This window comes from Maniola hyperantus, chromosome 10 (genome assembly GCF_902806685.2).
Source record: "Maniola hyperantus chromosome 10, iAphHyp1.2, whole genome shotgun sequence".
NCBI lineage: Eukaryota > Metazoa > Arthropoda > Insecta > Lepidoptera > Nymphalidae > Maniola > Maniola hyperantus.
This window is the reverse complement of record NC_048545.1, coordinates 5651715-5679407: the sequence shown is the minus strand read 5'-3', so window position 1 is coordinate 5679407 and position 27693 is coordinate 5651715. Positions and strand designations below refer to the sequence as shown.

General features: G+C 40.4%; 2 protein-coding genes across 3 annotated transcripts in view; one reads left to right on the top strand and one right to left on the bottom strand.

Moving 5' to 3' along the window:
* Positions 1-8144, top strand: part of Ubx (Ultrabithorax) — a 201335-nt gene extending 193191 nt beyond the window's left edge. For both annotated transcript variants that reach the window (XM_069501604.1, XM_034972702.2), the window contains one exon: positions 6464-8144. In XM_069501604.1, coding sequence (XP_069357705.1) covers positions 6464-6480 — 17 coding nt within the window. In that variant the 3' untranslated portion in view covers positions 6481-8144. The remainder of the gene's footprint in view (positions 1-6463) is intronic.
* LOC138402874 (uncharacterized) lies at positions 352-5720 on the bottom strand. The gene is made up of 2 exons (XM_069501289.1): positions 3680-5720; positions 352-1092 (listed from the first exon to the last, which is right to left on the bottom strand). Exons 1-2 carry the CDS (start codon positions 5144-5146, stop codon positions 1075-1077), a joined length of 1485 nt encoding a protein of 494 aa, XP_069357390.1. The 5' UTR covers positions 5147-5720; the 3' UTR covers positions 352-1074.
* Positions 8145-27693: the final 19549 nt, after the last annotated feature.

Sequence of the window (27693 nt, the reverse complement as noted above, 5' to 3'; positions counted from 1 at the left end):
CTGAACATACTCCCGGCGTTGAAGTATCTTCAAGACTGGTTGGCAAGGGGCAAATGTTGTTGAACGCTCGTCGAATGATCCCCTTTTTAGTTTTTATATCGGCGACCCTCGCAACACCGTCTCCGCCTGGCAGCACGTGGACAATTCTTCCTAGTAGCCACATTAACGGGGGGCTTGTCTTTTCCTTTATGACAACAAGATCTCCTTCTTTAAGGTGTCTTTGTGACTGCAACCACTTGGTCTTTTGCTGCAGCAATGTAATATATTCATTTGAAAACCGGCCCCAGAAGTGTTGCTTTAACAACTCGATGCGATGAAACCTCGCCAGGGATGAAATTCTGCTGCATGAGATTTGAGTTTGTGGTGCAAAAAGCAGAGATCGCCCAATTAGAAAGTGTGCTGGAGTGAGTGGGTAAAGATCAGAAGGATCGTCGGATAATGGAGTAATTGGACGGGAGTTTAAAATTGCTTCTATCTGTATCAACAAGGTGTTCATTTCTTCATAGTCCAAATAAGTTAAACCGAGAACTCGTCTTAGATGGTGTTTAACAGACTTCACCGCGGTTTCCCAAATACCCCCAAAATGTGGACTATACGCAGGAATAAAAGAAAAATGAATACCCTCTTCGATCGTGTCTGCCGGTGAAAGCTGGCTAAGGACGTTAGAAAGCTCGTGGAATGTGCCCACAAATGTAGTCCCATTGTCCGAAAAAATGGTTTTTGGCTTTCCTTTGCGGGCTGTAAATCTATTCAAAGCCGCGATAAAGCCTTCTTTAGTCATGTCTGAAACCAGCTCGAGATGTATGGCTTTGGTTGCTAAACAGACAAATACACAAATGTACGATTTGATGTGCTTACATCCTCTGCCTTTATGATTAGCTATTATCACTGGCCCGGCATAGTCTACACCTGTGCTGAGAAAAGGAAATTCTAATTGTGCTCGCTGTTCAGGCAATTGACCCATGATGGGTTGAACTGTTGTACCCTTGAGTCTGCAACATTTAACACACGAGCGCACAGTAAACTTTGCTAAATTTGTGCCTCCTAATGGCCAATAATTGTGTCTAATTGTTGCTAGAAGCAGTTGAGGACCTGCATGCAAATACTTTATGTGAAAGGCCTTAAAGATTAACCTATATAATGGATGTTTGCTACTTAACAAAACTGGGTGTTTTGTATTATAGTCGTAGTTGGTATTTGCTAGTCTACCACCTACACGAATGAGTCCATATTCATCGAGAAATGGTGATAAAGGTAGAAGCCTATTCTTATGGGGCAATTTTTTGTTTGATACAATTAACTGTCGTTCTTCAGCAAAAGATTCTTCCTGCGCAATTTTAAGGAGAAAATTATTGGCACTAGCAAGCTCAGTCGTTGTTATATTGCCAATGACCCTTTTGGATCTATTGCGACAGTTGTTGATAAATCTAAAAATGAGTGCTGTAACGCGTTGTACCTTTGACAATGACGAACAATTACTTATCAATTTAGAAAAAGAGTTTGTTTCATCAGTAGTATGAAAACATTTGACTACAGTTTCTGGCAAGTCAGAAACTTGTATTTCCTGCTTAGGTTTTTCTGGCCAATTAATTTGATCAGACTTTAAAAAAGATGGTCCTGACCACCACAACGACGATTTACCAAGAGCGTCAGCCTTTAAACCTCGAGAAGCGAGATCTGCCGGGTTTTCTTTGGAAGGAACGTAACGCCACTCATGATCTGCGAAACTTTCCTGTATTTCAGACACTCGATGCCGAACGAAGGGCTTCAAGTGAGTTGGAGAAGAGCCCAGCCAGCCCAAGACAATGGTGGAGTCAGACCACAAAATGCACTTACTAAATTGAAGTGTCAATGAATTTAATACTTTTATGCCTAATCTCGTTCCAAGTAGTGCACTCGAAAGCTCCAATCGGGGAATAGAAATGGTTTTTATTGGAGCTACCTTACTTTTGGATGCTAACAAATGAGTTGTTACTGTACCATCATTGTCTAAACATCTTATATAAATGCATGCGCCGTAAGCCTTCTCCGATGCGTCTGTAAATATATGAAGCTGCATATCAATGGGTGAATTTGAGGTAACGCATCTGGGAATATGTATTGTATTTAATTGTGGTAATGAATTAGCAAATTCAAACCAGGCCTGTCTTATGTGTGTAGGAACTGAGTCATCCCAACCACACTTATTTATCCACAATTGCTGCATTATGATTTTTGCTTCCACAATACAGGGTGAAACTAGACCGAGCGGGTCAAAAACTTGTGCAATTGTTGATAAAATATGCCGTTTATTAACAGTGACATTTGAAGGAATGTCAATGGAAAACAATAAAGCATCCGTCGAACATTTCCAATTTAACCCTAATGTTTTAGAGAGGTTGTCACTGCTGAGATCTACTGATCCCGATATCTTTGCCTCACCAGAAATTGCTTGCAGAATATCTTGATGGTTAGAGTACCACTTACGCAGATTTAATTGAGCGGATGACAAAGCGCTCATTACTCCACGACATAAAGATACAGTGTCTTCTATAGTTGTATGACCAGACAGAAAGTCATCAACGTAAAAATCATGACGAATCGCACGTTTAACATTTGGATCCTTTGCCTCATGACTTAATTGAAGAAGACATCTTGTGGCTAAATAAGGCGCTGAAGCTGTGCCATAAGTAACAGTATTAAGCTGGTAGCTTTTAAGAGGATGAGAGGGATCGAATCTCCACAAAATTTGTTGAAGTGCGCGTTGATGTTCGAAAATTTCCGTTTGGCGGTACATCTTCTCTACATCCGCAGTAACGACGTACTTATGTTGTCTGAAGCGCAGCAGTATAGACAGTAAATCGTCTTGTACTGTTGGCCCAACTCTTAGAATGTCGTTTAGCGCCTTTCCAGACTTGGTAGCTGCGGACGCATCGTAAACGACGCGGAGCTTTGTGGTTGTGCGGGATTCTTTTAAGACACCATGATGAGGTAAATAACAAGCTTTATTGTTAAGAGTTTTTTGTTCTGTCATGTGATCGAGGGTCAGATATTCTTTCATGAATTCCACATAAAGTTGTCTCATGTTGGAATCTCTCGCCAACTTGCGTTCCAAAGATAGAAATCTGCTCTTAGCCATTTGATACGAATCTCCTAAAACTTCGGGAGATTCCTTCAGAGGCAATGAGACAATAAAACGTCCATCAGGTTTGCGTTTAGTGGTCTTCATGAAATGTTCCTCACACGCTCGTTCTTCTGGGGTTAAATTATGCTTAGAAGATATGGAATCTAACTCCCAGAAGCGTGACAGATCAAAATCTAAGTTACTGCTTAGCATGCATATGTTATCGTTCTTACTAGTTGTTCGCACTGTACCAGAGACAATCCATCCTAAATGGGTTTCAAAAAGAGTAGGTTTATTTTTACCTAGACAGATGCGATTGGTGCCGATCACACTCCAAAATATATCAGCTCCTACTAAAATATCTATAGTGGATGGAATATGGAATGAAGGATCTGCTAAGCAAATTCCTGAGGGTATTTGTAAATCTTGCAATTTAATGTTTGTCGATGGTTGTGGAGTGGTAATGATTGGCAGAACAATACAATCAATACCTGTCCTAAAACAACCAATATAAGACTCGAATGTAACTGAACAAGACTCTGTACCACACAGAGCTTGATTATTTATACCAGTTACCTTATATTTGGCTGAAACCGTATTGAGATTCAGCTTTCTGCAGAAGTCCTTCGTTACAAAATTGGTAGTACTCCCATTGTCTAGCAAGATTCTGGCAGCATGTGACTGCCCGTTGCTATCAAGTACCTTAAGCAAGGCTGTGGAAAGTAAAACAGTTGAAGTTGTAAACGAGGAGTCATGCGATTGATTATTGGCTGATAAGGCTACGTTTTCAGTGAGAGCAGGAGAAGTAATGGATTCTGAATGTAATAATGTGCTGTGCTTTTTTGAACAGTATTTGCAATTAGAAAATCTACATTTATTTTTTGAATGGCCAAATCGAAGGCATTTCATGCAAACTTTAAATTCTAGAGCTTTCTGAATTCGACATTCTACTGGTAGGAGTCTAAAAGATTCGCACTTATATAGACAATGCTCTTGATTGCATAGTGGACACGAATTTGATTTAGTTTTACTCGTAGAAGCAAGAAGACTTTTAGGTTTATTATTCACCACAATATGTTTAATATTATCCTGCTTTATGGTATCCTGTTTAGTAGTGTCAAGAGTCTCCAAAACATTAGCCCTATTGGAAATAAATTTTAAAAAAATATCTAAGGTTGGAGAATCCTTTAATTTGTTCCTATGAGTTTCCCATTCTCTGTTGGTAACACTGTCTAATTTACAAGACATAATGTGAATAATTAAAATGTCCCAATGTTGAACTGAATGACCTAAATTGGCTAAAGCTCTCAGATTTTTATTTATTGCATCTACTAAATTACGCAAGTCTGCACTTGACTCTTTTTGTAGAGAATCTATCTTTAAAAGCGAATTCAAATGATGATTTTCAAGAAGTCGCTTATTATCATATCGATCGCATAAGATTTTCCATGCTGATTGATAATTGTCTGCACAAAAATCCAATCCTGATATAGTTGACGCAGCATTTCCTTTAAGTGAAGCGCGCAGATAATGAAATTTACTAATCGGGTCAATACTTTCGTCAGAATGAATTAAAGAATTGAATGTATCCCTGAAACCGAGCCAGTGATGATAGTCGCCATTAAAATGTGGCAATTCTATTTTAGGTAGCTTAACAACCTTACGTTTGTTTATATCTGAAGAATCCTCAGCGTCTGTCGCAACCATGGAGTCATGGGACGGCATCGATAGTTTACGATGGCTCGCGATCAAAGCTCGACCGGAAGACACGAGCGAATAGTATAGCGTCTTGAATGTTTGACGCTCTTTGCATTCATCCTCGATCGCTTCAGATATCTCCTCTATCTCGTTCTGAAAACTATCAAATTCATCGTATAAAGCTTCTAACTTTTCTAACCGCAATTGAAGTTCGATTTGAATTTGAATAGGATCTGTTTCCTCACATTGTTTAAGATATTTTAAATAAGTACTGAAGTTTGTAAGCTTCCCTTTAATAATAGCTCGCTTTTTAATTAACTGTTTTAATTGTTTTTGTTCACTCATTTTGAATTTGAAAAAAAATTCTAATCAGAGTATGAAAAAATTCGACGCCTGTCAGAATTATGATGGCAATGTTATTTTTTCTCACTTACGAAAATTTTGTAAAATGTTGAAATTTAAAATTGCTATCAAATTATGTAAGGCGTTTCACCTACCTAACCAAAGTATGAAAAAATTCGACGCCTGTCAGAAGTACAATAGCAATAATATTCTAGTCACATTTGTAATTTTTTTACAACAGTGAAAATTAATTTACTAAAAATTGCTATAAAATTATGTAAGGCGTTGATTTTTGCTACTATAGGCACGTATGATTTTCAAATTACCCACTTTATAAGAATAAATTCACTGAAAATAAAATACAACAGTCTTTATAAATTTTATTATATGATGTAAAATGATGACTTGTTGTGAACTTTAATGAATTATTATGCGTGATATACTTGAAATATGAAGATGAATCACTAATTTATGATTCTAATGATACGATTATAATAAAAATGTTTAACTATTTACGCAATTGATGATATGAATTCTTTTACTCATTATTAAAAAATGGTATAAGTAAATGTAACTAATGGCAATGAAGGACGATAAGGATGAATAAGAAGGATAATAATGGAACGATCTTACGTTTCTGTGCTATCCTCTTGACAATTCCTTTTTGGTTGGCTTTGTTTGAAGTCCAAGTATGTCAGCTATGTCCAACAAATGACTCAGCAATGTTCACACCGGAGAACCAAATTTGAGCACAACACAATTAATATCTTCACTGTCTTGTTGATGAATTCTTGACCAATATTGCGTTTTCAAACTTTGATTTGGCGCACTCTCTCACTTAAATCCATAGGTCACTGGTTCATATCCGGTTCGAAGGACCATATAGTGGAGCCAAGTGCCCTGCACGTATTGTTGAGGGATATCTCGGCGTCCAATAATAATGCACTGTATTCCACGTTATAAGTAATTTATTAGTGAAGAGAACAATTATTAGTTACACAGTCGTCTGACATGATCACTTTAAATCGCGTGTATGTTAAAGTAAATGTGTGGTCCGCTAGTCGTACGCGGTCGCGTAACACGCGAGCCGTTGCCGACGCGCGACCTTCTCAACGCGGCCGGATAACCGCGGCTATCCTGAACAGCAACTATTTGTTTTTAACCCGTTATAAAAATCGCTATGAATGAATTATCTTATCTTAAAATGCATAAATTGCATAAATAAATGAATTTTGCTGAAGGCTTTTGTTTCGCGATGATTCGTTGCATTTTTTTTTATAATTGGCATTATTATTAATTTCGCTTTTTCTTTTGTTTCAGGTGGTCGTCGCGCGTAATGCGCTGTTGATCGGTAGGTGTAGCGAGTAGCGAGGTGTTGCGCGTGTTTTAGGAGCTAGGACCCGTGTGTCTAACACAAGAGTCAGCGCGCTCCGTGTGTCATAGCATTCCGAGATCTCCCATTTTGTTCGCAATAAAATGTGCTGCGTGGATTGTCGTATTGCCACTTGATTTACTCCACTCGCCCGACTCGCTTTGACGTCAAGAGATCAAGATATCAAACTCGACTGTCGAATAAATTTTTGTGCCAGCCCACACGAACGCTTAGGCAATCGACTGCCGAAGATTTATCGTCAAAATTTCCCGTTAGTAACGCTTACCGAGCACACTCCGCGTATCACTATTTCACAAATAAAAGAACCAGTCGCGATATCATCGTCGACTATAAATTATATGATGCTCGTATGAAAAATACACGTTTCGATGTCCGCTTATTTATCGCTTAGCCTAAGTTATATATGCGTTATGTTAATACCGCTTGTCATTAAATAAACGTTTCTATTAATATTAATTAGCTTCTGTCAATATTTTATGAAAATTTCAACGATATGTAGGATATGATATTTTGAGGTCGTGCTCGGATTGAGCTATCCGAAGGCGTGTATGGGCGTTGCGTCGTGTCGACGTAGTAGTATGCAGCGTATCGTGCTAGCTGATCTGCTATCGGCTCCATCGGGACGGTGGCTGCTCCACACTAGGAATAGGTTGAGTTCCCGCGTTGTTCTGCCGCGTGATATATCGTTCCGCATCTCCCTGTATAAATCTTGAACGCCTGCTGAGGTACACGGGACATGGCCGCGCCGCAGCCTCGAGCTTCAAATGGAATTGTGTTTTTATTTATCGTGCGAATTGTGCCCCACTATCCCTCACTCGGTATCGCAGTTTATCTGCCAAAACGCGCAGTTGGATCGATGCAAATTTTAGCTCTAAGTTGCTTTGCCTGATACTTGGATAAAATACTGTTCTTCTACTATTAATAAGTACTGTTATGACATTGATAGTGCAATTTGAAACTTTTTGATCAGATAACTTTATAAATCAGCGTTGTAGCTGTAGATAAACTGGAACAGTATTTTATGTTTACAGTAAAATAATGTTAGGGTTAGAGGACATAGTGAAAAATGTACAAATACGAATATATTGGTCGTAGTCGTTACTTGCCACGATTGTTTCCTAAGTGGTTTCTTTGATAAGTAGTGGGGACAAAGTAAATAGGTGACACGTTTACTGCATCATTTTAATCAAACGATAATTGATATATTTTTAATTTATGAGGTCTAAAAGGCCGTGGGCAGATAGGATTCTTCTGTCTTTTTATCGTGGTTTAACTTTTTAGGTGATTTTTAGCAGTTACGTGTTAACCAAGATTTATGTAAATATTTATAAAACTAGTATGAATTAAAAAACTGATGTACAACGTCTGTATACGTTGACAAAAACATTAATGTCTAAATGAAGAATAAAGAGATGGGCTGGCGTGGCGTAGCGTTACCAAAAAAAATAAGGTACTTAATTAATATTTTGTAATCGTTCATAATTTTTCTTTGCCTTTTTTATCAACCAGTAGGGTATATAATATAATAGTTCTATGATAATATAAAAGTATTAATTTTATGTAACTTAAACAACATCCTAAGTTGAGTTTTAGATACATTAGGTACTTAATATAGGGTAGCCTGGTTTAGGAGTACGCACTTAAGATTCAAAATATTCTAAAAAATCAAAATGAAGTCTTGGTTATCAACTAAGCATTTATTACGTATACAATTTAAACATCTTTCATAAAATAACATAAAAAAAGACAAAATTACGTTTTATCGCTAAATATAATCAAAATAATCAATAATGGGAATTGCGTACTCTTACAAGTACTAGTGGGTAAGAGTACGCGTGTACGTCGATAAGAGTACGCGGGCCGTGTTACTTTTTTTTTACTTGCAGAGGTGGCAAATAAAAATTCCTTGACCCTCAAAGGCCGTACATGCCTCATGCCACCATTCGGAGCATTTTGAGCATCCTATCCAGTCTTGTGCGGGGGGGTCTACTTACGTAGATTTCAGTACATGAAGGGCATCTCAAAACCTTTTTTTTTGGCATTTTCTTTGGCACTTTAAAAAGTTTTTTAGCCTTTTTAGGAAGAGATTTTGAATCTGGTTTTGGAACACTCTTTGGAACTTTCTTTGAAGCCATAGACTCCTCAAGAGCCAGTTTGTATGGAGACCTACTCAAAACATCTGACTTTCCTCTTTTGCGGTTAGATCTTGAAATAAATTCAGCTCGTGGTAGGGGGGCTACATCTTCAAGGGGTACATGAGGCGATTCGATGCTTTGAATAGAACAGGCAGGTGGTGTACGCGCTCTTTCTATCTCAACCAACGGCTGAACAGACGTATAATTTGTTGAGCACGAGGGCTGCGGAGAATTGCAGGGAGCGTTATTCTCATGGTCTATATTTTGTACCAAAAAAAAGTCGAAGCCACTCCGTACCTGCCATTTTTTTTTCTTTGTTGAAGCGATGTTCTAATCCATTCTTTTCAGCAAAATTATAAGCAATTTCTCGTACTTTTTGGGAGGTTAATCCATAGAACATACTATCCACTTTTTTGATGTAGTTGCACAGCTCTATTTCCATTTCACACGAAAAGGTTTGGGAGTATCTGCCCAAGCTTGAAGCTGGAGACGATCTCCTCAGTCTCTTCCGCAAAGTGGCTTCATGCATCCCCAATGATTTAGCAACTGACCTCTTTGATTCACCTGCCTCGACGCGTGTCTTAGCATTGAGCCACTGCTCTGGAGTACAAAGACTTCTTTCGCTTTTTCTCTGACGTCTAGACATCCTGTATACAAAATGAACAATTACCTATAAATTACACATTGCATATTATATTTTTAATTGTATATTTGCAACTAATAAAAAATAAATACAGTAACGAAACAAACTTAAAAATAATCGCGTGTAAGAGTACGCGCGTACTCTTATAAGGTACATAACTGCGTACTCATACACACTCTAGCCGAATTGTAAACAAGCTGAATTCAACGCCATCTCGTGGCATCGACCGAAATTACGCTAGCTGCATGCACTATGCCTCGTCCTTGAAAACTCCACGGTGTACTTCGTTTTTACAAAATAATTGCATTCTTGTCTCAAAGTTACTTGAAAAATGTTAAAAATATTTAAGATTATAAGCAAAAATCTTCAAACTTACGTAATTTTTGTGTTTTCTTCCGGATTTGATTTTTTTTTCGCACAGCACTTCTTATCACAGTTGACATCAAAATGCGACTGAAGTTAGCCCCGCATCATACACAACTTCACGGCTTCTGGTATTGCGTACTCTTATCGGATGCGTACTCTTAGACCAGGTTACCCTACCTACTTAACCTAAGTATGCGATGAATAAATTTTACCAACATGATAAAGTGTTATTAAAGTTTAGGGGATAGTTTCACAATCGTCAGGTATCTATCAGATAAATTTGACATTTTGACAGATTCGCAATACAAAAACGGTGATAATGTCAAATTTATTCGTTAGATAAAGTTTATGTGGAGATTGTGAAACAGGCCCTTAGTAAATTTCAAGGAATTCAAAGCGAAATTAAGCTTGCGTCACGCCAGAAACCTATATACGTAATTTAAAAGGCTTTAGTGTGAAAAATATTCCATGTTAGTCGATAGCTTAACTTATTCTTAGCTTACCTAATAGTCACTTAAAAATGACAAGAATCAAAACTAGTTGTGCCCAGTATACGAATAGCTAATTAAATTAAGTAATAATATAATTTATTTTAAGATACAGTAGTGGTAATATTTTTGGATTCCTATAAACATATACGTAATTTGTCTCCTGTATTTAGTACTTACTAATTGTCAAAATTTGGTCGTGATTCTTTCCATTTTTTTATTGTCAATGAATTAAAGTGCCAAATACTTACCAGTTTTGTATTTTTAATTAGTAAATTTTTTATATTCAGTACTATTCAAAACAGTTCCTTCAGTTTATATGCTGGCGTTACAGTGTCATATTTTTAAATCCTATATTATTTTAATGTTTCTTTTTTATTTAATTATTTTTATTAAATTATTAAATAAAATTGTCGGTCTATGATTGGCGTCAATGTTTTTGTCCACTGTGCAATTAAAGTAACTATGAAATGGTTCTTCAAATAACCGTTTAACTCTAAGCCCACTTGCACAAAGACAGTTAACAACTGGTTAAATTAAGTTTGGCATAATGTCAAAAAAGTAAGCATTAAAAAAATTTATACTGTTTAAGTGTCCTCGTGCAAGTAGGCCTAAGTCTATATTTGAAAGTCTTTTGAAGTGCAATAAGGTTCATTAATGAGGCTGATAATAATTCACATGCTTAGAGTTATCTGCTATTAAACATACCTTGATACAGTTTATACTACTCCTTGGCTAATTAATACTTCCTCATAAGAAAGAATCTACGTCTAAGTTTTAATTTAACACTTAAATATTATATTGTAAATATTAAAAACTTATTTATGAAGCTTCTTATCATCGAACGTGAATTTATTCGGAATTCTAAATCGTTTCACTTGTTTTTAAACTCACTATTTTCGATGTTTATACAAATTATTTTATTTCTTTATCGTTTAAGGGCTAGGTGTTAGGCGGTTAAAGAAGCCTTTCCGTTGAAGTTTTTGACCATCTAAGTACACGTCATGTCAGAATTCGTACCTTCTGGTTTAAAAGTTGATATTAAAAAGTAGAATTTTGGTCAAAAGTTAACTAACCTTGACAGGAATAATCCACACACTCTTCATTTACTTCTTAGTGATTTTACAAATTTTGACGGTAACCTTACTTTAACCGCCTGACATGCAACTGACCCTCAATTGTTTATTTATTAATTGAAGCGTGCTCATGAAAATACGTAATTTTTGTCATCGGTCATACGTAAATAGGTAGGCCCAATTTATTGTAATATATCATAATTAATATTAATTAATAATAAATAAAAGAGAAATACTTAAAAACTCGAGGGAATCTAGTTAAATGATTTAAATGTTTGTGTTTTATGACTGTAACTGTGTGAAAAGTTGTGTAATTATTATACAAGTATATATTATACCTTATCATTTTATGAATGGAAAGCGATATTATATTTAATTTTTTGTACAATATCGGCTATAGTGCAAGATGGATCTGCATAAAATAAAAATTCTGTTACTGTAAACCTGACTATTATTTTTTAATAACCCAACCCTAAATTGTACTGCCAAAATCATACATTTTAATGCCACAATCTAAATTAATAATTTCTAGGTTAACTATTGCTAATCCTAGATAGGCAGGATATTATTCTGATAGTTGAGATTTCAACCTGCAGTCTTAGTTTCGTACACATTTTAAACCGTTATAAAATATCAATATTTTGGTGGAAATATTAACAGAATGATTTAACTTTTGGATTTTGATCACAAGCTATCTTTTTACTTTGTTATATTTATTCTTTTGACCGAATATTATACTTGTCTAATTCACGTGTTCAGAAAATATGTGATGGGTATTAGATTTTCTCTAAGGAGTAGGTATAACATAATATCAACTAGAACATAAAGCTTGGCAGGTATAAAAGAGTAGCCATACTGTCGTGCCAAACAGGAAGTGTGCATGCGAGGCAGGGTGCGGGGTTCGAACCCTTGCCAAGCGAATCCGAACTCTATTTGCATACACTTTACATACAAGCATTTAAATATTCTGAAAAATGTTGTATGTACATGCTTATTTTAATGCTGTTTCAGAGAAGAAGTGCAAGGAATAAATATTTTGTAACAAATAGATAGGTACAGAACGTGGCAGAAAATAATGTACATCGGCCTTTAGAATGACATTTCGGTTTTGTAGAGCATTGTCTCTGCCACTCATACCTATATGACGTTTTCTCGGTTTCAACGACAGAGACAATGCTCTACAAATCCGCTATCTCCTTCTAAAGGTCGATGTAGGTACATCATTTTCTGCCGCGTACCTACTGTAGATAGATACAAGGCGCAACGGCCGGCGACACTGATTGTTCAGACTTCAGTCTGCACTTGGCCAGTGTGGTAGATCAAACCCTTTCTCACTCTGAGAAGTGGCCCGTGCTCTGTAGGGAGCCGGCGATCGGTTGATCATGACGCAAAGGTGTCTTATCACTAAAAGTGATTTAACTCCTCCATACAATCCTCCTTTAAGTATAAGTTTTAGTAAGTAAATACCTAGCTTAGCTACTAGTAGTATGCGACAGGTCAAGATGGCTATCGGGGAGGAAACGTCCCGCACACCTGCACAGCCCCCGTGCTAACCCAGTAGGGGCGAGCGCGGGTGACCTGCGGGTCTGCGTGGCGTCCCTCCGCCTCATACCCCGATTGCTATCTCAATCTGTCGCGTACCAACTTGAAAATTGTCGAAAGTAACATAACTAGCTTACATAAAAACATAAGAAACACATTACGTCACAGAACTCATCTTGAGGGATCTTCCATTATTTACGAGCCGACTAAGCCCCATTTTTTATAAAACACGTAAATTTGTCTGTGGGTCCGCAATAAATCAGGGTGTATTCCCGGATTACCGTTAGAGTAATGACTCAAGTCCACCTGGTGAGGGACTGCAATTACTCAGCCATTCGCTCGACCGTTCAGATCCTATCCACTTTTGGGTCTTACGTGGAAATAGTCTCTTCTAGACAAAGATTAAAAGGATTTTTCAATGCTGAGATAGTGCTGGATTAATGCTTGATAGTTAGAAACAAACATTTAGTGCTTATTTTTCTAATTAGGTAAGTAGGTACTTTTTTTCTGGTAAAACTCACAGTATGTATCGTTGGCTATAAACTAAATTATCGTCTCAACAACTACTGCGCACTGATCTCCTCTTAGAATGAGAAGGGTTTAGGCTTTAGTCCATCACGCTGGCCAAGTGTGGATTGGCAGACTTCACACACCTTTGAGAACATTAGAATACTTTTATATATTCTCCTTAAGAACACTGAGGCATGCAAAATTCTTCACGATGTTTTCCTTCACCTTTATCTATAGGTACCTACCTAAGCAAGTGATACGCACATGAATCTGAAAAGCTAGTGTGTGCGTTCCCGGAATCGAACCCCTGACCTCCCTGAAGTCTGCTGTCACCACCATATAACTTTAATTAGAGATTTTGAGATGGATCTGAAAATCGATTTTATTTTTCGATTCGATATCGTTGCCAGGTATCTACGATCTATCCTTATGCAGCAAAATAAAGAATGGATTTACTAGACCAAAACATCGTGTGCGTCTGAAATATATAATACCTAAGGTGGGAACATATAAAAATAAATAAAATATTTCACTCCACAGAAGCTATCTAATAATTAACAAAGCAGTATCCAAATACCATCAAGAAATGCGCGTAACATGAAAATACTTAATTAAAGTACCAAAATCCGATATCAAAACATCAGAGCGTCACGAAACCCCACCTAATAAAGTAAGTCTCACGTTCCTAATTAGGCCGTTAATTATGAACCTCTCATGGAAGCCTTAATTTCAACATAAAAGACTATCTAAGTCGCTCCTTTTGACCGGATTTTGTTACTGGGCTTCACGTAAAAGCTGTTTTATGTTTAGTATGATTAAACAACTCTCTTATTTTATTGTGTTTTATTAAATAAATAATGAGCGAAATTCTAACAAAAATCTAGTAACTAAGTAGGTACTATTACTAAAATATTTGTAAATCAGAGAGCAGCAAAATCGTTTTCTTTTGGTTTCAATTGAATTGTTGAAATTACTAAACTATAGGAAATAATATTAGGGTTTGCTAATAAAATAGTTATGAATAATATAGTTGTTACCTAATGCAGTAAAACTTTTGTACGTTTACGTGTGCTCCTCAATCGACCTTGTATTGTACAAAGTGTCGAATGTCTTACTTATACCAACTTCTCCAGAATTATCTTTTTTACTGCCATAGGTACATATTTTTGTATTCATATGCATAGCACAAAAGCTCCTAGAGTATTTCCAATCCAAAAATAAGCTGACAATAAAGGTAGGTAAACGTAATACCACAATTTTTTAGTAATTGCTGCAAGTTGCTACTGCAAATCTTTGTTCTCTGTAAAAGACAAACAAAATGCAGTAAGCACGATGAATGAGCTTTTGAAATATCAAATACTGTCATAAAACAATTAGCAAGCTTAGCAAACAGAGCTATCTTGCGCTCGCGCATCCATATTTTGTAGTCGTTGGACATATTGAGTTATCTTAATTGGTAGAAAACCCACCTCTAAGCAATCCGGTTCCGACATATACTTATTAGGTAAGGAAGGTAGCGTATTTACTCACTTGAATGTTGATTTTGTTTGTGGATGGTGGACAAGGTTAAACTAAGTACCTATAGTACGCGACAGGTCGAGATGGCAGTCGGGGAGGGAACACCCCGCAGACCTGCACAGCCACTGCGCTAGTCCGGTGCGGGCGACCGCGGGTGACATGCGGGTGTGCGGGACGTCTCCCCGCCTCATACCCCGATTGCCATCTCAATTTGTCGCGGAGTTTAAAATAATGGGCATAAAACAGACTTCAATTTTTTTATACACTGAGTAGATAAGTAGGTAAATCGGAACTAAAAATAAAATCGTTCTGAAAAATCATGTTCTAAAATTTAAGACAGATAGGTACCTATTATAACTTAGTTGAATCATAAAAGTAGGTTACATAGTTAAGCTACCTAAGTTTTAATAATACGTTGCCATTTTCATGAACAACAATTATTCATTATGAAATAACCTTTTTATAAGTCTGATGTGTAGATAAGATCAAATAATAAAATATGCTAATAGCCACCGCACTGAACACCTAGATCAGTTGCCATTTTCTTATATCCATGGACGAATAAAAAGAGTTAAGAAATGGTCTGCCAGAAAATGAAACACACCCAAAGAAGCCGATTTCAAAATTTAAACCATTTTACTGTACATCGTTAGTTGTTTTCGTGTGAAACTTATGGCTCTTGGAGGTACACGTTTTGGTCCAACACGTCCTGTGAATGTGTACGCGGCAGAAAATAATGAACATCGATCTTAGAATGAGATTTTGGCTTTGTAGAACGTTGTCTCTGTCACTCATGTCTATGTGACGTTTAGTGGGTCTCAACGCCTGAGACAACGCTCTGCAAAACCGCTATCTCTTTCTAAAGGTCGATGTACATTATTTTCTGCCGCGTATTGTACTGTATTTAGAGTATTTTAGAATATATAGAGTGTACGGTGTGGGTCTTCATAAGCACATTAAAACGATTTTCGCGCAATTCACTCGCTATAGGTTCGGATGGCACAGTCCTGCGTCTGCCAAAGATGTGAGAGCTTGCTTCACCAAGTCCTTACAAAAAACCCATCACCGGCTCACTACTGACCACAGGTCTCTTGTCAGAATTAGAAGGCTTTGGCCAGTAATATATAGCCATTAGCCGGTACTCGCTAAACGTGTCGCGCCAGCGTGAAGTGCAGGCTTTATACAATTGGCTTCATTTTTCAACAAATTGGTTTGCGTCTATATTTGTCATTACCATGATGAATATGTGAATGCGCATTCTGCATACTATAATAGCACTAACTATTAAGCATACCATTGCTTATAAGGTATCAAAGATAACTTAAAGATGAACCGATAACCTAATTTGTTTATCCCATCTATCAATCGGTTTTTAAATGGCAATGATTATAAACATTTATTGGAATAGGGTTTGAAAGTAAAGCTAAAGCAGATTCTAATATACCTAATAGTCATCAACTTCTTGCTAATGCAATTGGCAGCTTTTCAGCTTATAACCGCCTGGGCAGACGAAACGATAAGATTTTTGAGAAAGGAAAGGTGTTCAAAAACCTAAATCCACGCGAAGAAATTAGCGGCCGAGAGCTTCTAAAACTACGGTCAATAGTCAAGAGCATGAAAATAAATCATCGTGTCTACAGTACGTAGGTACCTTGTACTCTTACATGGGTGCAGTCGCGGACATGCGCCGCGAATCGTGCAAGCGCAGGGATAAGATAAACGCAGCGCGTGCGAGGGCCCGCCGCGATCTCTAATTAAGTCCTTACCTTCACTACCTACTCACTACTCATGCTTTTATACTTACTTCACTTAGGTACTACAAACCGTGACTCTTCTACATAGAATAATTAATCCACATTTAAACGCTTCCATCTAATAAGTTGATCGCCCAACTGATTTCCGCCCGATTCATTTTACTGAAAGGCTTAGATAGATGACCTTGTTTTTCTAGGTACCTAAATATGATCTTCTTTCTCAAAGTACACCAATGGATATTTTTTTGTCCTTCAATCACGCCGCAATGGAGCAACGAATCTACGTGATTTTTCGCATATAGCGATTAGTTTGCATGAGTGACATAAATTACTTTTTATCCCGGAAAATCAAAAAGTTCCCGGAAAACCAAAGAGTTGAAATAAAAACCTAAATACACGCAGTCTTCTGCGTGTATGGTTGCTGGCTCTGTCAGCTAGTAGACAATAAAATTCTAGCGACGGTAATCAAATATTCTGGGCTTGATGGGAATGAAATGATCTGGGCTTTTAATGTAGAGGTAAATCGGTGCCATATTTTGGATTGTTTTTTAAAGCTGGCGCGAGCGGGCTAACATCTTTGGTGTTTATCACCTGTCTTGAATGGCAGGGTTTTTGAAAACTACCTAGTTACATACTTTTCGTTTCAAGAAAAAGTCCCAAAATTTGGCAACGCGGTTTTGGTTGTTCTCTTAGCCATTTCTCTATTAGTGAAAATGTTCATATTATAGCTCACTATTTTTTCGGTTATGTATTTTTTTAAGTTTTATAAACATACACTTACTTGCATATTTTGTTTTATAAAGCGTTTACAAGCTTTCATACTTTTGCGGTGCTAATTTTATAGGATCATAAAGTGAGCATAAAAATAAATTAAATGTTCTCTCATTTCTGTGCTAATAGATCGCCGAGCTGTAAGCGTTAATCGGAAAATTGAAAGCCTTAACGATAATGTTGACGCCATGTTGAGTGATTGCCGCGTAGGACGAAAGCTTGCTGCAATCGCAGACCGACGCGATCGTTCTATGGAACGGGACCGGTCTTACCTAACCACAATAATCGATCCTGCTGGGCAATTGATCAAGTGACTGCGTGAACTATTGATGTGTTGCGCTTTTCTTTTCTGTCATAGATGGAGCTCCGTTTTTCTCCTCGTGAATTTAGGTTCTTTAAAATTTTCTAGGAACCCTTTTATTTTCCGGGATAAAAAAGTAGCCTGGGTCCTTGTCGGAATACAATTTCGTCAAACGGATGGGCTGTGTAAGGTGTTTTTTTAGGAAAACATGATTAATATCAGTAAGAAAGCATGGAAAAATAGATATAATATTATTGTGTAGTAGCGGCACATTATATTTTTCTGTCATGTGCGTGTGCGTGTAAGCCGGTAGGGAGACTTTCAGTTTCGATAAATTAATAATGGTGCTTCTAGGCGGGTGGAGTGGTCATATTGATACTACTATAATAGCTAGAATTATGTCTTTATATTTCATCTACTGAGTGAATATCTACATTATGTATGAGATTTATCACGAACTTATTCAAATAAGATACAATTAAAATAAAATACACAACTAAGTAATTAACTTTAGATCTGGTGATTTAATTTTGTTTGGTTTTACAAACATACCTATTTCTTTGTCTACAAAATAAAGGAGAAGTTAGAATAACTTTGATTCTTCAATTTTATTCAAGGTTGTGTGTGACTGTGGAGAGTTCGCTTATTAAGCTCATTTTTTATTTGAAAATTTACAATAAAACTTAAGGTTAGCCTTATCTAATTACTATACAAATCATGCACGCGTGGAATGATGCCAAGAATACTGACTGCATTTCCGCGCTGGACAGCCAAGTTGATCCGTTGCGCAAAAAATGATCAAGCCCTTCTGCCACCATATGGGGCTATTAATTGCGGTGTAATGTCTCGTATTTTTTTAGCACTAAGACTCCATGGCCCCAGGGTCTCCACGGCAAACGGAACAAAAACGGTTTCTCTGTATCTTCTTTCTTGTTCTATCTCTGTAGTTGTACATGTACAGATACTTAAAACCAACTGTCAGATATTTCTACGTAGGAACATAGGTGATTAGTCGTGCTAGAAACGAAGCGCAATTTTACCTAGATCCTAATTCAATAATGAGCATTGTTGTATTCAAATTGACAGACATTTGAATAGGTAGGTAGGTAAGTAGGTACTAAACATCCGCATGGCACAAACAAAACACCTTTTTACCAATATCCAGGTAAATTCTAAACAAAAATATTTATTATGTTTGTTGTAACAATAACGAGTGCACGACCACTGGAATGCCGTAGACAAAGCGCTCTTCGACCAACTCTGTCATAAATGCATGATTTACGCAATTACATTGCAAAAGAGACGATAAATTACTGTTCACTCCTCTATGGCAACCTACAGTGATACCTTTCGAGACAACACACCAACCACAATAAATTTCAAACTCTATGCCTGTAAACAAAAAGCTTATTTTCCAAAACCTTGAAGGTAAAACAGTTCTTCAGGTTTAAGTGCAGAACCCGATTATTCTCAGATATTGTGCAAAGTTTACCACCCGCTAACATGAGGTAAAGCTTAAAAATCCACGTTCGAAAATAATACAATGCATAAAATTTTATGGTCGAATTTGCATTTACAGGTGATTCTAGATTGTTTATAGTGTGCGAATTCGTCAACTGGTATTTTTAGAATAACGCGATGTGAAAAATGCTGGCAACGCAAAAAATTGCTGGAGCTGTAACTGCTGTATAAGTAGCCAAAAAATGGTTTATTGCTTTATAATAATCTTCCTACATAATATTACCTAAGTAGGTACCATGATATTAAGGTATTCAAACTAGATTTCAATCAGCACCTAGGCACCACCGGGCATAATAATAATTGTGGTTCGCTGCAAGCATGTTTAATTACCTATTTCAATATATATATATATTACTTCTGTTATACCTAGATTTAAATTTAAATAATAATTATGTATTTACGCTGTTGATTACTTTCAAATAAACAAAATAAAATAAAAATAAAATATATTAATAGATTGTGATTTTCATTTCCGGCTGAAATGATAACACATCAAACTTTGGAAAGAGATAGATATATTTATATGTTATAAATTCACGGTTTTCGGATTTTCCCCTTATAGAAGACCTTAAGTGTGCTATTAGACCTACCTACTAACCTACCTGCCTGATTTCATAATTCTAGATCAACGGGAAGTTCCCTGTAGGTTTCTTGACTAACAGAAAGACAACGAAGTGATCCTGTAGTAAAGGTTCCTTTTTTCCTTTTGAGGTACGGAACCCTCCAAAAAGTCACGTAGTGATAGGCATGAGTAACCAAAACGACCTCTACGATACAAAAGCTGCCTATTAGGATCTCTTTCTTAAGTCTGATCTGATGTGTATTTTTCCTGTCGGGTAGGTAGTGTTCCAACGAAAATTATAAGGTGCCTGTGTGAATGTGTGTGTGTGTGTGTTTGAATGTTTTACGTCAATTTGGCGCTACACTAAACCCGTTCATCACTATTCTGCATACGAAAGTATCAACATGACAACGCAAGGCGAGCGGCATGAGCAATGTAGCTCCATACCTTCCTAATGTCCTGTCAATCATCGCTCTTCCACTCCTCACTACGGAATACTAACATATTTTTTGTTTGTACGCGTTTCTCTGCATACCAAGTCACCGATGCGTCACCTTCTTTGGCTTTACACCTTATACTTAGCTATGGTGCGCAAAAAGTAGACGACGATCTCTCACCTATATCATAAAGGGTTGCGTATCAAATGTTTTCAATTTTTCATAAGTAGGTAGTACGTACCTATAGAACTCGACGGGTTGAAATGCCAATCGGGGAGGGAACGCCCCGCACACCCGCACAGCCCCTGCGCTAACCTGGTGCGGGCGAGTGCAGGTGTGCGGGGCGTCCCCCCGCCTTATACCCAGATTGCCATCTCGACCTGTCGCGAACTATCGTTACAGATCGTTACTATCGTTACAGTATCGTTATGTAAAATTGACAGACACACTAATTACCTTCATTCTTTGCTGAGTTTCCTCATGGAGATTCCGTGTTCGGCATCCGCCCCGTGCGGACGTCTGTACATGCGCTCTCCGACTCGAGCCCCCCCGCGCGTGTTCGCCCCTGTGTTTCAAGTGCAAGTGCCCTTGGATCATCAGTGCCATCAGATTGTTCCTGCGTTGTGTATAGTGTAGTGTAGTTCTAGGGTCCAGGTTCCGTGAGTACACTAGTCTAAGCGCAGCATAGGTTCACACCCCCGTCACCCAAGGGCGGGGACTCACATTAGGGCCACACCGTAGGTACCCACCTCCCTGCCTTGGCAGGGAGGACCTTTAGCGCCACCGGGTCCACTATGGGCCCCAACCACCCCGACCAACCCGCTCCTGGGCCCCATCAGGGCCCGGAGTTCCCCCAGACATTTTACAAAGACGTCGACATGAGTGCTCTCATCGCCGACCTCGCGACCCGAGACCCCAACTACCTTAAGAAATTTAAGGTACATGCGAGTCGGACGCCTACGCGCTACGACCGTCCCCCGGCATCTCCTCCCTCGGCCACGGCCATGGAGGACGACACCCCGACCGTGACACCGACCGACACTAAGGAGCCTCACTCCAAAACCCCAGCCGGGCCTTCAGCCCAAAAACCGATCCCGACCAAGGAGCCTCACTCCGAAACGTCCCCAGCCTCCTCTGAAACAGAGGAATTCATGACGGTGCAGACGAAGGCCCAGAAGCGAAAGCTGAAGGCCTCAAAGTCGCACGCAAACCCACCTAAAAAGGTGGGCGTTGCAGCCCCTTCAGGGCCCGGTAACCAACCCACGACCTCCCAAGCGACCTCCGAGGAGGAGTCTGAAGACTCCCCCATGGAGGAACCGCCAAGGGAAAAAGTCCCTCCTCTCTTCATTAGAGAGAAACTGAGCTGGCAGCGTATCCTGCCACTTTTAGACCAGCAGGGTATCTCCTTCACGAGTGCCCGCTCGACCGCAGTGGGCATCAAAGTTCAATGCCCAACTTCAGGCGACCATCGCCTTCTCACCAAGACTCTCCGTCAAGAGAATGTAGGGTTCCACACCTACGCTCTTCCCGACGAACGCGTTTTACGCGTAGTCATTCGCGGCCTTCCGAAGGAGCTGAACACCGACCACATAAAGACAGACCTCCTTTCCCAGGAGCTGCCAGTACTAGAGGTTCACAGGATGTACCATCCTAGAACCAAAGCCCCCTACGAGATGGTGCTCGTAACCCTCGAACTTACCCCCGCGGGTAAGAAAATCCATAACATCACATCGGTGTGTCGCCTCACGGGTCTTAAAATAGAGCCCCCCCGTAACCGCGGCAGGATGGGCCAGTGCCATCGCTGCCAGATGTACGGCCATTCCGCAAGGAATTGTTTCGCCCACCCCAGGTGCGTTAAGTGCCTAGGGGACCACGGCACCTCCGACTGCCCCAGGAAGCAACCTACCGAGGAACCCCCGAGCTGTGTTCTTTGCAGGTCTCAAGGGCACACCGCGAATTATCGCGGATGCCCTAAAGCCCCCAAGGAGCAAAAGCGAAGGGTCAAACCGGCCGGCCGCAAACCTGCTGCAGCTCCCCAACCCGCCCAGAAATTTGTCCCTGCGCCGGCTCCGGCCACCAACGCATGGGAAAAACCCCTTCCCAGGGCTAACCCTCCTGCGCCAAAGCCCGCCCAACCAGCCCCGGCCAAGCCCGCCCAATCAGCCCCGGTAAAGGCTTCCGCGCCTACGCCCCAGCCCCAAGCAGAGCCTTCTCTCCATTCATCCGCGGCGACTAACGCTGCGGATAATCTCCACTTAATCGAAACTGTCCTCGCCTCTATTGATATAGTGGAGATGGAAGTTTTCGCCCGGACCTTCAGGAAGGATCCCAAATTAGCTATTACCCAACACTTGGGTCTGCTCATCTCCATTAATAACCTTAAAGCAACCCATAATGGATAGTACGACCAAAGGTAGATTAAAACCCCACTCCTTAGTAGTCGCGTTCTACAACGCGAACGGCCTTATCGACCAAATGGACGAAGTCCGCGAATTTGTATGTGCACATCAAACCGACATTCTCCTAGTGCAAGAGACCTTCTTGAAACCTAGTAGAAGTAATCCCAGAATTGCTAATTTTAATATAGTCAGAAACGACAGGGCCACTGCTAAGGGTGGCACTGCCATATACTACAGAAGGGCTCTTCACTGCACTCCTCTCGATCCTCCACAACTAACCAATATGGAAGCCTCCATATGTCAGGTGAGTATGACTGGCCATCCGTCGGTCATACTAGCATCCGTCTATCTCTCTCCCTCGAAAGATCTGTTAGAAAGTGACATCCGCGCACTTCTCTCATTAGGAGACTCCGTTATCGTGGCCGGAGACCTTAACGCCAAACATCAAAGTTGGAATTGCCGCTCCCCGAACACACGAGGACGCCAACTCGAAAGACTGACGCACCGCCCCGATCTTAACTTCATAGTTATAGCACCTGACACACCGACTCGTTACCCAATGACCGACAATTCAACAGACAGACCGGACATACTCGATATAGCTCTTCTAAAGAACATCGCCCTTCAGGTGAGTCCTTTGGAGGTGCTGTCCGAGCTAGGTTCAGACCACCGTCCCGTCCTAATGCGGCTAGGACCCCCGCCCACCGCGGCCCCCCCGACCAAAACAGTCATTGACTTCAAGAAGCTCTCAGAGCATCTTAAGTCTATAGACTCTGTGCACATCTCTCAAATTCCTGACATTATAGGTAGTCTAGATGAAGCGCATGCAGCCTCACTGCACCTTACTAATCATATCCGCGATGCTCTAAGCGCCTGCTCCCGACAGATGCCGAACGGTTTCACCCGTCGACAGTTGCCGGACGACGCCAGAGAGCTCATCACCATCAAAAACGCTAAACGTAGAGCCCATGACGCATGTCCTAACGCCGACAACCGGAGAGAACTCTGGCGAGCCCAGAGGGAGGTAAAGGCTCGCCTTGCCGAACTCCGCGACGAACAATGGGACAGGAAGCTGAGTGAGCTCAAGCCATCGCATGTAGCCTACTACAGCCTGGCGAGAGCTCTCAAAGCCGACCCTGTCTCGGCCACTCCTCCGCTTTTACGTCCCAATCAACCACCCGCCTTTGAAGATGTCGATAAGGCCGAATGCTTGGCTGATAGCTTAGAAGCCCAATGCTCCCCGAGCACCATCTCTGTAGACAAGTCCCACATAGAACTAGTCGAAAACAAACTAGCATCTATCTTCTCTTCCGCCCCAGGTGGCGATCCAATCCTCCCGACGAATAGCGGCGAAGTTCGTCAAATTATCAAAGAATTTCACGCCAAAAAAGCCCCAGGCCCCGACTCTATTAATAACAAAACACTAAAGTTACTCCCCGATGTATTAATCAACCTCCTGGTTGTCATTTTCAACACCCTCATGGCGGGATGCTCCTTCCCCGACAGGTGGAAAGAAGCTACCGTTATAGGCATCCCCAAGCCAGGGAAACCTAGGAACCTCCCTACTAGCTACCGCCCCATTAGCTTGCTCAACACCCTTGGCAAGGTGTATGAGAAAGTCATCCTTAATCGACTTAGGTCCGTCGTAGAGGAGAAAAACCTCCTCAACGACGAGCAATTTGGCTTTCGAACCAGACACTCATGTGTTCATCAAGTGCACCGCCTCACGGAGCACATCCTTCTCGGTTTCAACCGATTCAAAACGAGAGGTATCCCAACGGGAGCCCTCTTCTTCGATGTAGCCAAAGCCTTCGACAAGGTGTGGCACGCCGGCTTGATCTACAAGCTTTACCATCTAGGCGTGCCCGAAAGACTCGTACGTTTACTACGAGAATTTCTCACCAATCGAACTTTCCGCTACCGTCTGGATGGAACCCTATCCTCCCCAAGACCTCTTCGAGCAGGAGTCCCTCAGGGCTCCCTGCTCTCGCCACTTTTGTACGCGCTGTACACCAGCGACATTCCCAGATCCCCTCATGTTCATATAGCCCAGTTCGCGGATGACACCGCTCTATACAGCTCCGACTTAAACTACCGGAACGTTAAAGCTCGACTCCAAAAGGCAGTCAGTAGCCTAGGCCACTGGTTCCGCCTTTGGAGGATAGAGGTTAACCCGGAGAAAAGCGCAGCAGTGCTCTTTCAAAAGTCCAAAAGGAAATCACAATACAAACTTCGACAGACTGAAATAACTCTTTACGACCGCCCCATTCCCTGGCAAACTAATACCAAGTACTTGGGTGTAACCTTTGACGACAAGATGAGCTTCGCCGCGCACATTCGTAGAGTCCGCAAGAACGCAGCGTATGTGCTCTCCCGTCTTTACCCCATGATTTGCGCAAAGAGCAAAATGTCACTTCGACATAAAGTCACGCTATACAAAACGTGCATCCGCCCAATAATGTCTTATGCCTGTGTTGCATTTGCACACCTGCCGCCCTCCTCTCTCAAACCTCTCCAAGTCCTACAGAATAAGTTTATGCGTACGGCCACTGACTCCCCGTGGTACATGCGCAACGTGGACCTCCACAGAGACCTCCAACTCCCGACAATAGCTCATTACTTTAAACAGCTTTCCAAAAATTATTTTGAGAAAGCCATTAGACACCCCAACCCCCTAATAGTTGAGGCAGCGACTTACACCCCTGACCGAAACGACCCCCCAGATAAAAGACGCCCTAAGCACGTCCTTAACGACCCCGACGATCAAATCATGACCGACAATGCACCCTATCTCGTAGGGATACACAATTCAACCTCATCACAGCGTCTTCGCCGGCGAAGACGAGGTCCCCGATTTCTAACGTCACCCGGACGTGGGCTCACGCCACGGCCTCGGGGGCGTACGGACTAACCAACAAAACCGACAACTCCACCCATCCCAACGTCATCCTAAGCCGTGGTCCGAGCCTCACAGGAGGCGCCCTTAGGAGGACGTTGCCCCCCGACCTCTCGAATTATTTCTTCGAGCCCTAGGGCTCACCCCCAGGCGGAGCTTCGCGCTCGCCAACCCCCCCGGTGACGCTGTAGCGGCCAATAGGGCCTACGCAGCATAGTCAATCCGAAACAACACGAAACAACACAAAAATGAGTTTCCTGTATTTGTTTATTTGTTCATGAACAAATAGTAGTAAAGACATGACATGTCCGAGGTTTGATCTCGGGCCTCAAACTTTTCGGAGCTATGTGTGTTTTAAGCAATTAAATCTTAAATATGTAAAAGGAAAAGGTGACTGACTGACTGACTGACTGATCTATCAACGCACAGCTCAAACTAATGGACGGATTGGGCTGAAATTTAGCATGCAGGTAGCTATTATGACGTAGGCATCCGCTAAGAAAGGATTTTTAAAAATTCAACCCCTAAGGGGGTGAAATAGGGGTTTGAAATTTGTGTAGTCCACGCGGACGAAGTCGCGAGCATAAGCTAGTATCTCATGTTTTAAAACAGTGAAGGAAGACATTGTGATGAAATGGCCCATGCTCTGCTGTGGGAGATTAAGTTTTGGGGTTGCAACCACTTTTCTTAATACATACAAGGATTAGTAGCTAAAAAGTTGCATCGTGTATCATACTTATTATTTTATCAAGGAACCCTAGTGTCTAGTAAAAAACCTAATCCTATCATTTCTCAATTAATTGGAAGGCACGATAAGTGTAGAAAATGACAGCGCCATAGCAAGCTTCTCGGCCATAATTGGCAGAAATTGACTCTTTACAAGCTAAACAAGTAACTTGAAGGAAGTTGTTTTTGTGTCATGCAGCGCATAGATACGCATGTCACTTTAGATTTAGGTAAGTATCAACTCATTTAGGTCTTGAATTAGTATTTTTTTTAAAGTTTGGTATTGTCCACAAGTCGGACTGCCCGTTTTAGAATCCGATCAAATGCAAGGAGTTGATGCTGGGGTGCTCCGGCCCAAAGGTGAGCGCGGGTGCTAAACTAGTAAGACATAAAGTTGTTAGCTTACGTAATTAATTGACAGTGCTTACATTAGTTTTGTCGTAAGTTAATCATGTAAGCTACTTACTGGTGTATTCGCGGTCTTACTCGTATTTCGCAGCAAAGGAGCAAAAATTAAAATTATCTATTTACTTAAAAATAAACACCATAGTGTTAGGTACTAATTTTATGACAACACCTAGAACCATTGCGGTATAGCTAGGTAATTCTCTGATTGGTAATTCAAATCGAAGTTTATACCTACCTAAGCATATATATATATATATATATATATATTTTTAAATATTTGCCATATTAAATGACTAATATTCCCCTTTCCTCTCAAATTAAGCGTCAGGCTTGTGCTAGGAGCAGGTACGACAATAGTGCAACGGGCGGGATTTGAACCGTCGACTTTTCAGTTTTCAGTCCACTCCTATACCGGTTGAGCTATTGAGGCTCAAATATTGATTAGTTAATTTGTTATCCTGAATTTAATCGTAATTATTACAAAGCGAGTCTGCGGTAGGCCAACTGATAGATTTATCTTGGGCTCGATAACTGATCGGTCACGTCTGTCGTGCACCTATCGACTGCTGATTCAATTATTCTGGCGCCTTGCATGACGTCATCGTAGTATTGTGTTCAGACACTAGGCACTACCTAGTACTTAGTAATTCTATGGTGCAGAGTGCAGACCGTGCGGCACATTTGAAAACAGCAAATGAGTGCCGGTGGTCGTCGAAACTTACGTCATCCTACTTCCTAATCAGCAAAAATAAAATCTATATAATATATAAAAGCCTCAATAGCTCAATCGGTATAGGAGTGGACTGAAAACCGAAAGGTCGACGGTTCAATGACCCCCCGTTGCACTATTGTCGTACCTGCTCCTAGCACAAGCCTGACGCTTAATTGGAGAGGAAAGGGGAATATTTGTCATTTAACATGGCTAACATTCTTTAAAAAAAAAAAAAAAAGGAAAAGGTGACTGACTGACTGATCTATCAACGCATAGCTCAAACTACTGGACAAATCGGGCTGAAATTTGGCATGCAGATTGCTATTATGACGTAGGCATCCGCTAAGAAAGGATTTTTGAAAATTCAACTCCTAAGGGGGTGAAATACGGGT